The sequence below is a fragment of the Panthera onca genome, chromosome A2 (assembly GCF_046562875.1).
Source record: "Panthera onca isolate mPanOnc1 chromosome A2, mPanOnc1 haplotype 2, whole genome shotgun sequence".
NCBI lineage: Eukaryota > Metazoa > Chordata > Mammalia > Carnivora > Felidae > Panthera > Panthera onca.
The window spans coordinates 16951236-16965025 of record NC_138340.1 but is presented as its reverse complement, the minus strand read 5'-3'; the positions used below and the strand labels follow the sequence as shown (position 1 = coordinate 16965025).

Sequence of the window (13790 nt, the reverse complement as noted above, 5' to 3'; positions counted from 1 at the left end):
TCTCTGCCCCTCCCCCGTTCATGCTCTGTCTGTCTCTGTCTCAAAAATAAATAAACGTTAAAAAAAAAAATGAGTAACTTTAAAAAAACAAAATAAGAGAGAGGCACCTCGGTGGCTCAGTCGGTTAAGCGTCCGACTTCGGCTCAGGTCATGATCTCACGGTTTGTGGGTTCGAGCCCTGCATTGGGCTTTGTGCTGACAACTCAGCCTGGAGCCTCCTTCGGATTCTGTGTCTCCCTCTCTCTCTGCCCCTTCCCCGTTCATGCTCTGTCTCTCTTTCTCTCAAAAGTAAATAAACATAAAAAATTTAAAAAAAAATAAGAGAGACATTGGCAGATTAAATTTACAACGAATCTATATACTGTCAACAAGACATTTCAGATACATAGTACACTTGAGATATAAGAACACAAAGAAGTTGAAAGTAAGGATGGAAAAATATATTCCATGCCAAACAGTAACAGAGAGAGACCTAGAGTGGCTCTATGATTGTCAGACAACATCTAAAAGGTAACAAAATAAAGGACATTACATATTGATAAATGCTTTAGTACAGCAAGAGTGCATCACAGTTATAAACATTCACACACCTAATAACAAGGCTACAAAATAAATGAAGCAAAAACGGACAGAATTGAAATGAGAAATTGAGAAATCCAGTTATAGTTGGATATTTTAGTTCTGTGCTGTCAGTACTAGATACAAGAAGAGACAGCAAGATAAGGAAATGGAGGACTTGAGCAACAGTGTCAACCAGCCAGACCTAACAGACATGCAGAGAACACCCAGCAACAGCAGAAGACATGTTCTCAAGTGCTCGCGGAGCAGTCTCCAGGATAGACCATCCGTTAGGCCACAGACAAGTCTTGATGAATTAAAGAAGACTGAAATCAGATAGAATATCTTTTCCAATCGCAAGGGAATGAAACTAAACATACTAGAAGGAAAACTGGAAAATTCACAAGTAGGTGGAAGTTAAACAGGATATTCTAAAACAACCAATGAGTCAAGAAGTCAGAAGGGAAATTCAGAAAATACCTTGAGGTGAGGACAAAAACAAAGACACAAAATACCAAATCTTTTTTTTATTTTTTATTTTTATTGTTAACGTTTATTTATTTTTGAGACAGAGACAGAGCATGAACGGGGGAGGGTCAGAGAGAGAGGGAGACACAGAATCGGAAGCAGGCTCCAGGCTCCGAGCCGTCAGCCCAGAGCCCGACGCGGGGCTCGAACTCACAGACCGCGAAATCGTGACCTGAGTTGAAGTCGGACACTTAACCGACTGAGCCACCCAGGCGCCCCACGAAATACCAAATCTAATGGGATGCTGTTGATAGTCGTACTACGAGGGAAATGTGTAGCTGTGAGGACGACTCAGTACTCCTGTCTAGAATATATAAAGAACTAAAAATCAATGAGGAAAAGACAGCCAACCCAATTAAACAGAAGAGGGACTTCACAAGAGGTTATGTCTGAATGGCCAGCAAACACATGAAAGAATTTTCCACATTGCTGCACATTGAAACCGCAGGGAGATACCACTACGTCCTCTTCCACGTGGTTACATTTAATTGGCCTGACAGTGTCAAGAGGTGGCAAGGATTTGGAGCAGTTGGAACTCTTGTCACACTGCTGGTGGGAACATACGTTTGTACAACTACTTTGGAGAATTGGTATTCTCTACAAAGCCAAACACATACACTATAAAATAACACTTCCTTCTGGGAACACACCCAACAGAAATGAGTGCTGATGGCCACCAAAAGCCATCTATGAAAATGACCGTAATAACTCTATTCTTCATAACTGAAACTGGAAACAGCTGCAGGTTCCTCGACAGTGGAATGGATAAATGCAGGGTAGTGTATAATTCAGCGGAATAGCACATACCTACGGGAAAGAATGATCTGATATGTATGGATGAATCTAGCAGATAAAATTTAGGTGAAAGCAGCCAGTCACAAAAGAGAACACCCGTAGCATGGGTGATTTTATGTATAAGTCATTACAAAGGCAAAACGAGTTTATGGTGATGGAAGTTCTGATAGTAGTTTGGGGTGCTCTTCACTGGGCAAGGGCACAAAGCTGCCTTCTGAGGTCCTGGAAATGTTCTATAGCTTGATCTAGGCAGCGGTTACCCAGGTGTGTGCCTATGTAAAAGTTCATTGCACCAGATAGTTAAGGTTTGTACATGTATTGTATCAAAGTTGTAAATTAAAAACAAAAGTTTTGTTAAAAAGTGAGACATGGCACAAAATGAAAACGTACATGGCACAAAATGAAAGCTGGTTTGCCAGCTTTTTGTTGTAAGGCCAGGGCTTTTCCTGTGTGAGTGGTGGGTCTAGTGTAAAATCTAGTGTAAAATACACCCTCAGTGTGTTATATACAATTTTTGTGGTCTTTTTAAATTGGAGCAGTTGCCCAGCAATGTACATCAGGATCCTTCTGGATTTTTATATTTATTTATTTATTTATTTATTTATTTATTTATTTATTTAATGTTTGTTTATTCTTGAGAGAGACAGAGACAGAGTGTGAGTGGGGGAGGGTCAGAGAGAGAAGGAGACACAGAATCCGAAGCAGGCTTCAGGCTCTGAGCTGTCAGCACAGAGCCTGACACGGGGCTCAAACTCACAAACTGGTAGATCATGACCTGAGCTGAAGTCAGACGCCTAACCGACTGAGCCACCCAGGCGCCCCTCCTTCTGGATTTTTATACATTCCCCCCCCCCCCCCCAGTTTCTTATTGTTGTCTTTTAATTTGACAAGGTTTTTTTTTTTTTTAGCATCTTTATTATGTCTCTAAAAATATTCATCCAGTCTGTTTTATCAATTGGACTTCCTTGTAAGCTTTCTGTGGCTAAAAATAAGCTTGAAAGTTTTTTTTTTTTTTTTAATGTTTATTTTTGAGAGAGAGAGAGAGACAGTTGCAAGCAGGGGAGGGGCAGAGAGAGAGGGAGACACAGAATCCGAAGCAGGCTCCAAGCTGTCAGCACAGAGCCCAGCATGGTGCTCAAACCCATGAACTGTAAGATCATGACCTGAGCCGAAGTTGGATGCCTAACTGAGCCATCCACGCATCCTGTTTTTTTTTGGAAAAGTTCTTTTTTTTTTTTTAAGTTTGAGAGAGAGAATGGGCACATGTGTGCACGTGGGGGGGGGCAGAGAGAGGAGAGAGAGAATGAATGAATGAATAAATAAATGAATGAATCCCAAGCAGGCTCCATCCTGTCAGCTCTGAGCCCAACATGTGGCTCGATCTCACAAACCATAAGATCATGACCTGAGCTGAAACCAAGAGTCGGACACTTAACTGGCTGAGCCATCCAGGTGCTCTGAGCTTGAAAAATTCTGATATTCTGATCTGGGTGTCTTCTGAGTGTCTTTCTAGTTCCAAAGTTTTATGACTCCGATATTGTGCACACACATACAGTCCCAGCAGGGAGAATGCAGTGCGGCTGTGCTGGCCCCTGTGTCACTCATTTCGGCGCAGATTGTGCTCCTGCCATGTCCTAACCCTTCTCTCCTTCTTGTTCGTCCCAGCTGCCCACTGCTGAAACTGCCCCTGCCAGGGACAGGACCGGTGGAGTTCACCACTCCTGTGAAGGACTACTCGCCCCCACCTGTGGCCTCTGACCACAAACCAGGGGAGCCCAGTGAGCGGCCAGAGTGGGTAGGTGCTCAGTGTGTGTCTGGGGAGAGCCCCGAGGGTTGGGTGGAAATTGGCCAAGGCAGGGGTTCTGGGAGTGAGAGTGAGGGTGGCCACCTTCGGATTGGTGGGTACATGTACTTGAACAGCTTTTACAAAGACACCACAAATATTTCATTACACAGTTAATGAATAACCTTTTTTGAAAGGAAACGCCAAGTGACACAAAAATGTGACTGTCCTCAACAGCCAGGTGGGATCTGTGGTGGTTGTAGCTATGGCCAGATGGGTCTAGAGTCCTACCTGGACTGTTCACATACCATGCCCGGGCCCAAGCAGTGCTCTGGCAAGCAGGCCATCTCCTCCTTGTCCCAAGTGGTCACGAGAGCCATGGAGCATCCTTAGAGAATGATCTGTGATCAGGGTCTCATATATCAGTGTGCACCTCATGTTTTCAGATGTCACGTCTGATTTTCTCCTCACAATGAAGTTTGGTAAAAAGTGTTGAGTTTTTGTGTTTTGGGTTTTTTAAATCTCTTTTATAGTTAGGAAAGGGGGCCCAGGGTGATGAAGTGCCTCAGTTACCTAGTTATAGATGGGGTCAGCACTGGATCAGAACTCCAGGACTCCTGACCCCAGGTCCCTGATTGTTCTGGGCCATAGTATTCTCAGTTGATTGCCTCTGAGCTGAGCACTGATGTAGCCGAGGACGTAACGGTTGCTCTAGCTGAGGGTCTCAGGTAGAGGACTTAACCCGCTGTGACGCTGGACTCGTTATTTGGAAATCTTACAAGCTCGATTAGCCCATTTCGAAAGCTTTTACCTGCCAGGTAGTAGATGAAGTGTCCTTCCTTCATACATTGTGCTTTGGTCCCATGGATTTGTGCTGGACTGAGTGTATTTTTGAGGAGGAAAACCAAAGCCTGGGGAACAGAGCTCTTCCTTTTCCACCCTGTCTCTGACAGTGATGATACATTCCTCTCTGTCCTTTATAGGTAATATAGCAGTCAGGTAACTTGTTGTAAACTTGCCCCTACTGTTGCTGAAATAGAGACATAGCTGGTAAGATAGGTGTGTGTTAAGCCATATATTAATCTGGCTTAATGGGACTCTGTCCATGAAGGTCAGAGGGAGCATGGTGTGGTGCTGGCAGAAACTGGTTCTGTAACTTCATGTACCAGCTTGACCATTGGCTCACTATGGGACCTTCTTGGTTCAGACCTTTTACCTTCATTAATCTCTTGAAGCAGTTGTACCACATTATGGAACTGATGATATGTGGTCACAACAGGGGAGTCTGTGTTTGTGGATGTTTCATGACTAGAAGAATTCGGTTGGCCTGATAATACATGGTAGGTATTTAATGGTACGGCTGTTGGGGAGGTGACTTGTTTGTGAGCTCTTTAAACTTCCTTAATGCCCTTCATTGGTCTGGGATGATGATAGTAAGTAGGTGTACAAATAACTTCAGGGCTCAGCAGTCAGAAGATTGGCTGTTTTCTCTCTCTTTGGAGCCCCCACCCCTTGAAGGATTGAGAAGGACCCAGGCCTCAGTGCAGTCACCTAGTGTCTTGCAGGTCAGGGGTCAGTTCTCTTACCTCCACTGACCATCCATGATAAAAATTCAGGCCAGCAATATAGGAGCAGTAAGGACTGATTTAGTTATAAGGAAGAGAAAACTCAGCTCAAACCAGAGTAATCAAAAGGAATTTTTAGAGTCCTAGAACTCAAGAACACTATGGTTTGGGCCTCAAAAGGAGTTCACCTCTCAGCTCTTTTGGCTCCACTCTTGATCTGCTTAAAAGCTCCAGCAGCTTGAGCCTTATGTTCTTGCAATATCTAATCCAGTGCAGGACGAGAAGGTGCCAGGTTGTATCTAAGTGAGGTAGCTTGCCTGTCCCCAACCCAAATCCTGTGATGAAGGTGGTGCTTTGTTGACTGGCTTCATCAGCTAGTTGTCACCATCACTAGGCTTAGAACAAGAGAGGACCATTTCCAAAGGAAAATCAGGAGGCTCAGGCACTGGGCACAACAATGCAAGCACCTGCTGCCCACTAAGGAACCAGAACATCCTTCATTCCTCCATTCATTCCTGTATTCAGCATATGTTTACATTCTGCAGTGTACCCAGCAGGGTGGTCTAGGGGACACGTAGAGCCTCACAGCTTCTGGGGAGATCTGTCTGGTTAGAAAGAGAAGACAAAGATGTCAGTTCAAAATAAATATATGTCAAAGGGTCACAGGAGCCAACTGAAAGAGTTCCCAATGGCCAGTGCTGGAAAACAAAAGATATTTTGCAATAAAATAAAGTAGTATTGGATTATAACCCAGAGTATAAAATATCTTGAGTTCATGTGATTAAGTAAATGGGGGAAAATAGATAAATCCAGGCAAAAATTCTAAATAATTTTTGTAAATACTCTCCCTCAAGGGATTAGAATATAACTTCTCTTCCTTAAGCGTGGACTGTGCGTAGTGACTTCCTTCCAAAGAATACTATATGGGGAGAGGGAGCAAAGAATCACTTTACAGTGGAGAACCAGACAGTTACCTCCCCAGCAAGGAGGTCAGGGTCAATGTCAGCAGCGATAGATCAGGCTGATAGTACATACCCTTGATGTGTGACAGGTGAGGCACTCTACCTCTGGTCTTTCTCCCAGAAACCCATAACCCCAGCCTAATTATGGGAAGTTGGATGAATCCCAGTTGAGGGACTTTTTATACAGTACCTGACCACTACTCCTTAAAATTGTCAAGGTTATCAAAAACGAAGAAATTCTGAGAAACTGTCACTAAGGAAAACTAAGGAAACCAAATTTTCTTAGTTTTTACCTAATGTCCTTTTTCTGTCCCAAGATTCCATTTAGGGTACCACATTAAATTTAGTGGTTACTTTCCCTGTGGCCTCCCTTGGCTACAACAGTTTTGCAGACGTCCCTTATCTTTGATGACCTTGACAGTTTGGAGTGGCGGCCAGGTATTTTGTAGAGTGCTCCTCCAGTGGGATTTGTCTGTTTTTTTCTAGATTAGACTGGGGTATGGGTTTGGGGAAGACCGCGGAGGAGAAATGCCATTCTTTCCACATCCGTCAGCCTCTTAAGTTATTTTTTACATTCCCAAACATTAAAGTTCAGTCTTCAGGCCATAAAACTCTTGGCACAAAATTTTTAAAAAGCTTTGTAATGGATGTATAGAGTAATCTCCCTGTGGTTTTAATTTGCGTTTCCCAGATGACTAATGTCGTGTTTATTGTATTTGCATATCTTTCTTTGATGTTTTTAGGTGTTGCCCATTTTGAATGAAGTTGTTTGGATTTCTTTTTATTGAATTGTAAGTCTTTCCATATGCTGGAGGTGGCTTTCTGTACAGTCGTCTTTCTCCCCTTTAGCTGTAGTGGCCCCATAGTGTGATGACAGCTGCAGTGTGCATTTTTGCTTTTGTGTGTCCTGCAGAGGGGACTCTGATCCACCCTGCCAGGTCCTGGTGCTCTTAGGCCCATCCTCTGTTGGAATCACTAACCAGTAGCTTTGTTGGGTTCAGAGGGACACTTCTTTCTGAAAGAGGGATGTTTCTACCAAAGGAAGGGAAGAGCAAAGTAGAAATGGTAGAGACTTTCCATTTTGCACACGCGTGTGACCTTGGGCAAGTTACTTGATACCTTTTTTTCCCTCGTTTCTGCATTCAGAAAATGGGGATGATAATCATACCTACGTTAGACATTGTCAGAGGATTACATGAAGGCATGCAAAGGCTTAGTGCAGTGCCTGGCCCATCACTTGCACTTGACACATGTTTGTGGCTATCACTGTTGTCATCGTCATTGCTCAGATCTGGCCAAAGTTCTGGAGGGTGACCAAAGTTCACATGCTTGGACTGCCCTTTGGGGCGCACCAGGCCTGCACTCCTTATCCTTTAGCCTGAGCTCAGATGCCACGGTCTCCAGAAAGCCTTCCGCAGCTCTCTTGCAGATTCGTGACCTGCCTCCCCTCTGTGCTCTGTTTCCACCCACTAGAGATCATTTTCCATTCAAACGTATATAGTCCAACATTTTAACATAGTAGATGCTCAAGAAAGGCTTCTTGTCGAATAGAGAAACAGCATGGCTTATTTAGCAGACCAAGAGTGTAAAGTGAGGCATTTTTCTTGGAGCATGATAGTTGATAAGGTGGGACCAAGTTGAACCCCAAGTTGTGGGGTTTCAACTTTAATTGGGCAGTGGGAAGCAAGTCCCCGAGAAGCATCAGCTTGAGGAAAGTGGCGGTAAGAAGATCAGTTGTATTGAACTTGGAGAAACTTAGAGACAGAGGTGACCATGCTTAGGGAAAGGGTCGGGGTGTGCAAGGGATGGAGAGATAGATCCTCAGGAGATGCCAAATCCAATTATAATAGTTTTAAGCCATGATAATGTGACTACATATAAGTGACCTGTTTTTGGCCACTTTGCCAGATGGTTATGTGTGTTGTTTTGTTTGGTCTTCTCAGTGATGAGGTGAGGTCTGGGACTCCATCCCTGTTCCCTAGTAAGAGACTGGGGCTTAGAGAATGTGGACACCATTGTCCAAGGTGCACAGCCAAGGCTGGCACTGGAAGTTGAACCCAGGTGGGTCCCCTGAGACCGCCATTCCCACCACACCACACCCACTTACCTGCCCAGGGCTGGGGGACAGATCAGCAGCCATGTTTTCCAGAAGAGCTGAGTTAACAGGAGTCCTCTGTCATGTTCTGAAAAGAGCTTCTGGGTGTGTCAGTGTGAAGGTAAACTCCCTGGAGTTTGCTCTGTCTGCATGTAAAGGAAGGACTGTGTTTTAAACAAAACAAGCCTGAGGTCCCTTGCACTGGCCTGGCTCTCCCAGACCAGGTCATCATGAAACCTGAACTTCACACTAAGCCCTACCTGGCAGGCCGCAGAGCTGGTTAGGCTACCAGGGGCAGCATTGCAATGTTTGTGGTGGCTGGCTGAGCCTGGACACAGGAATTCCAAGGAGCCCTGATCAGGGGCCTCATACTGTCAGTGCTGGTGGCCAGAGACCCCAGGGATCCCTAGGACCTCAGCTCCCCTCCTACACTGCTCATGTTGGGCCTTCCCATCTGTTTCCTGCAGGAACTCTCATGGTTCCCAACCACCCAGGCATGCTGGCTGTTGAGAAACAACAGGATTGAGAATTGGGCAGCCCTGGCTTTAATCCTGGCTGGACTGTCTGTCAGCTGTGTCCTTGGACATATCCTGTTGTCTCTCTGGGCCTTGGTTTTCTTATCTGGGTCCCATAGCTCCCGGTCTCCCAAGGCTGAACTCAAGGTGTCAGCCAAGGCTGTACTCTTCTCCAAGCCCGGTGTGGGGACACCTGACTTTCAGGCTCTCTCAGCACCCACCTGGTAACGGGCTCCTTGCAGGCTGTTGAGCTGAGGGTCTTCATTCCTCACCGGGTGTTGGCCGAGGGCCCCTTTAATTCCTTGTTTTGTGGACCTTCCAGAGCAGCTGACATATGGCTGACTTCATCAGAGTGGTGGTTCCAAAAGAGGGGGGCAGAGGAAGAATCATAGTCCTTTTATCCTTCCAATTTTTATTTTTGTGTGTGGCAAAATACAACATAAAATTTATCATCTAAACCCTTTTTAAGTATATAGTGCACTGGTATCAAATACATTCATGTTGTGCAACCATCCATCTCTATAACTTTTCATCTTGTAAAACAGAAACTTTGTACCCATTAATACCCCTGCCACCTGCCATTCTTTCTGTCTGTATAAATTTCACGACTTTAGGTACCTCATATAAGTAGAATTGTACAGTAGTGACTGGCTAATTTCACCCAGCATAACGTCCTCAAGAATCATAGTCTTGTGTAACCAAGTCTCAGAAGTGACATGTCATTACTTTTGTTGTAGTCTGTTTGCCAGAAGCAGGTCGCTGGGTGTAGCCGTCTCTCCAGGGGGATTGCCTGTGGGCAGGAGCATCAGGAGGTGGGGGTTACTGGAGCCGTGTTAGAAGACTACCTGCCACAGCCTCCATCTAGTGAGGAGTCCGCCCTCTTTGCCCACAGGCATCTGGATCCGCTGGCCCTTGTGCTTCCTCCATCGCTCACTTTGGATACCACGTGTTGTGTCTGTTTCCATGTCTGTTTCTCCCTTGAATGTCCAGTAGTGATTATGATCGGGCCTAGTGCAGTGAGTGGTGGGCCCTGCCCACATCCCGGCTACCCTTTTATTTTAGTGCCTGCCTGCCTGCTTTCCAGCCACCAGTTTCTGCATCTCATACACCAGAGCATCTCTGGTGAAGGCCTGAGGTGCTGGAGGATTCATGCCCCGGGAGCAGCACTCGAGCAGTAGCTGCAGGGGTTGGTATGTAATACCTCAGCTCTCTGATCTTTCAGATGGGATGACTCAGCTAAACCCCATTACTGACAGAGGTCACTTGTCCAGTAACACCCTTTGTTGGCTGCTTTCCCTCCCTTGTTCCTGCCTTTACTCCCCTTCCTGTATTTTCTGTACCTTCCGAATAAGCCACCCAGCTTAGGGTCTGCTACTGGGGATCCCAAACTGAGGTAGTGAATGACAAGAGTCAGGCACATGCCTATTGAATAAACCGCTGTAAGAGAATTTTGATGCCCATAAGAGGGGGTCGCGGGCACATATGTTGGGTGACGAGTTTGCTACGATCGTGATAAATGAGGGGACTCAAGATCTTGGAAGAGTTGGGAAAACTTGGAATAGCTGCTTGAGAAGTTCATTTGGAAGTCCGGGTGTATCAAGAGGCTGCCAGCAGAAGGAGGCCAAGGCCGGGAAGCAGGGATGTGCAGTAAGAATCACTGGTCCATGGTTCTTGTTTGTTGAGGCTGGCCGCCTGAGGCGTGCAAACAGAGGAGCTGTGGATTTACCCAGCGCTGGTGGAAGGACAAAGGAGAGAGAGGTCTGGGGTGAAGGAGTTACATGTTCCTATGAAAATCTGATGAAAGCCTGGATCCTCTCCCCTAAAACTGATGATGGTAGTAGTAATATGTACACTTCCAGGCAGAAACTTAAAAATATTTGGGAAGCAGTGTGCTCCTAGAACTCCTAGAGCCATCCCTAGAGCCCAGGGAGAGGGCTCTAGTTTCTGAGATGTTCGTTAGTACTTCATTGAAATGGTGGTCCGAATGTTCCTGGCTGGGGAGAAGGTGCCTGGGTGGGAAGGAGGCTGGAGAAGAAGTGGAGGGCCCAGGAGCTAGAAGGAGTTTTGCACCCAGAAACGAAGGGCTCAGTTGCACAGGCTCAGTGGGCCTGAGGGTGGAGGTGGAAGTGGAAGGCAGAAGAGGTGGTATGTGCAGTCACAGCCTTGTGCCCGGTGGGAACAAACCCAGGTCTGGAGGCTTCCTGGTGTCATGCTGTCCCTGGATGATACGCTGTGTCCTTCACAGGACTTGAGGATGATTGCCCTGGGGATGGCTCTCCTCGTAGAGCTGTTCGTCTCCAGACAGCTCCTCCCCATTCAGGCCTGTGTGAGGACTTGAGTCGATGAGCTGCTATTCAGGTCAGAGCCTGCGGCAGCGAGCTCCGGCTTCTAGCAGCCTGAGTCCCGTGCAAATGACAAAGCAGGTGCAGCCTTCTGTCCCCAGAGCCTTTGTAAGACATGGCTTCATAAGTGTAAACTTCACAAAGGCGTAGGTGGTTGCCTTGAGTTGTTCCTTTGTGTCCAGGGGCCCAGGAGACCTTAACTTGCCATTCGTGTTCAGCATCCTGACCTTCGCCTGTGCGATAACCTGTAGTCAGGCATCATCGAGGGGCTAAGTGGCCTTTCATCTACTCCCCCACCCTGTGGAGTCCCTGATGGCGGCACAGGTGTGGGGATCGCCCTCTCAGCTCCCTCCAGCCGGCACCACAGTACGTCACGGCCGTGGACGGTGTTCCCTGCCTCCAGTTGGATGACAGTGTAACTCCAGGGCAGCCTTCCAGAGCACTGTGTTCATCTGGTCACCGTCTCAGAGACACTCAGGGGCTTTTCTTTGGCAACTGGTTAGAATCCAGGCAGCTCAGTCAGGCGTCATCATAGCCACCCCTCATTTTAGCTGTGATTTGTGTTACTACCTGACAGGACTCCTTAGTGCTATCTAGACTGTCTGTGCTCTCGGTGTCCCTGGCACCCCTGAGGCCCTCACTGTCCCTCTCCTGCCAGTCCTTGCCCACCTCGTGGCTCCACTCACCTTCTCCCTTGGCTGTAATCCTGCCACGGCTAATCCAGTACCTCATTATGGGGGTGCTCCATGACCGCTCCATCACTGGGAGTTCCTGGCTTGCCTGAGACGTGTCTGAACACTTTGGTTACTTAGGTGCTTGTTGTTAGCTCTTTCAGGGCAGATGGCAGGTTCTAGTGAAAAAGTGTGTGATGTCCATTGAGGAGACATGGGTTTGAGACCTTGCAGCACCCTGCAGGAGTTATGAAGCCCCAGCTAGTCACCTTGCGTCTCAGAGGACTATTGTGGGGGGTTGATGAAATGATGTGCCACACTGTCTATTGCTAACATTTCCATTAATACCTGTCTCTGCACGTGCTATTTGTATACACACGTGTGTCTGTGTGGTGTGAGATGTGTGTGCATCTTGATGCTGCAGGGTGAATGTCAGTCACCCCCCTTTCCCAGTGGGGAAACTGAAATCCAGAGAAGTCAAAAATGTTTCCAGGGCCATACACTTGGAGAGCTGGGATTTAAAGTTGGGTCTTTCGGTCTTTAAAAACCGCTGACCTGCAGATGGCAGGATCAGTAAGACAGGCTGCACCCTGCTGGGAGCTGATGGTCTACTGTGAGGTCGGCAGACGTTTTCCATAGAGGGCTAGATGATGAATGAATGAGGCTTTGTGGGTTACACGGTCTCTGTTGTGAACACTCACCTCTGCCATTATTGTGGGAAAGCAGTCGTGGACAGGACGGAATGGAGTGGGCCTGGTTGTGTTCCAGGAAAACTTGATTTAGAAAAGCAGGCGCTGGGCTTGATTTAGCCTGTAGCCATAGTCTGCCGACCCCTGATCTATGGGGAAGTGTGTAGGAATGTGGTTCATAAATTGCAAAGAACCCCTTGGAGATGTCTTCACTTTTGAAGGCCCATCCTTTGGGCCCCACAGTGCTTTACCCATAGTAGATGCTCAGTAAATCCTTATTGAGTGTGGGCCCGTTTCTCCCTCATGTGCCGAGCTGACATTTTCACCCCTGCCCTATTTCTTCTGCAGTACGTGGGTGCCCCGGTGGCCTATATCCAGCAGATATTTGTGAAGTCTTCAGTGTCTCCCTGGCACAAGAACCTCCTGGCAGTAGATGTATTTCGTTCACCTCTGTCCCGGGCATTCCAGCTGGTGGAAGAGATCCGGAACCACGTGCTGAGAGACAGGTATCCCTGTCAGTGCCCCCAGCCTCCCTGAATCTGTTCCCTACTGAAGGTGGAGGGCGTACGGTCCTCGGTGTGATTCCACTGCGCCAGCCAGTGCTGCAGAAATTGCACAAGTGAGAATGGCGGGTGAGCCACTTTCACATTGTGGCCCCACTACCCCTCGACCTACACGGATGGCACACATAGTTTCATCCGCAGGTCTCAGACAGAGTAGGTGTCCACGGGGCTGACCCTGTGATGAGCTGACGGGGAACTGCCTGCCTCGCGCCTCAGATGGCTTATTGCCCAACGGTTATGAGATGTGGATATGGTGGTGGTAGCCGAGCTGAGGAGAAGCACACTTCCCCTGGGGATCGCTTCTGAAGCCCCAGCCCGGGTGGCACTCCCCAGCCTGTGCTGGCTTCACAGGCTGCTTCACCCGCTCCGCTGGGTTTTAGTTAGCTGAGGGCTTTGACATGCATTCTGGTGAATGAAATGAAGCCCCTAATTTTCACCCTCGCCTCTTTGCCCACTGAATTGGCTGAGGTGTCTTCATCGGTGGGAGGTTGTGCATGTTCCCAGAACTTACTTAGAGAGGCTTGGGCCCCAAATGTACTTTGGAGGTCAGTCAACGACATGGTTTGGTTGTTGGCCACCTAAAAGAACTTTCTCCTGCTGCCCTAATCCTTAGGCTCTTAGAGATACCAGGCATCTGGGAACCTGATGACAGAGGGTCCCTCTGTAAGTGCAGTGGGCCTGCCCTGTGCTCGCAGACATGACAGATGCCTTGTCCTATGTCCTG

The 13790-nt window shown here is 47.3% G+C and overlaps 1 protein-coding gene across 5 annotated transcripts in view; it reads left to right on the top strand.

Annotated features, from left to right (window-relative positions):
* The window catches only part of SCAP (SREBF chaperone), a 73345-nt gene that overhangs the window by 46628 nt on the left and 12927 nt on the right, over positions 1–13790 (top strand). For all 5 annotated transcript variants that reach the window (XM_060630897.3, XM_060630893.3, XM_060630894.3 and 2 more), the window contains exons 3-4: positions 3547–3676; positions 12852–13009. In XM_060630897.3, coding sequence (XP_060486880.1) covers positions 3547–3676; positions 12852–13009 — 288 coding nt within the window. The remainder of the gene's footprint in view (positions 1–3546; positions 3677–12851; positions 13010–13790) is intronic.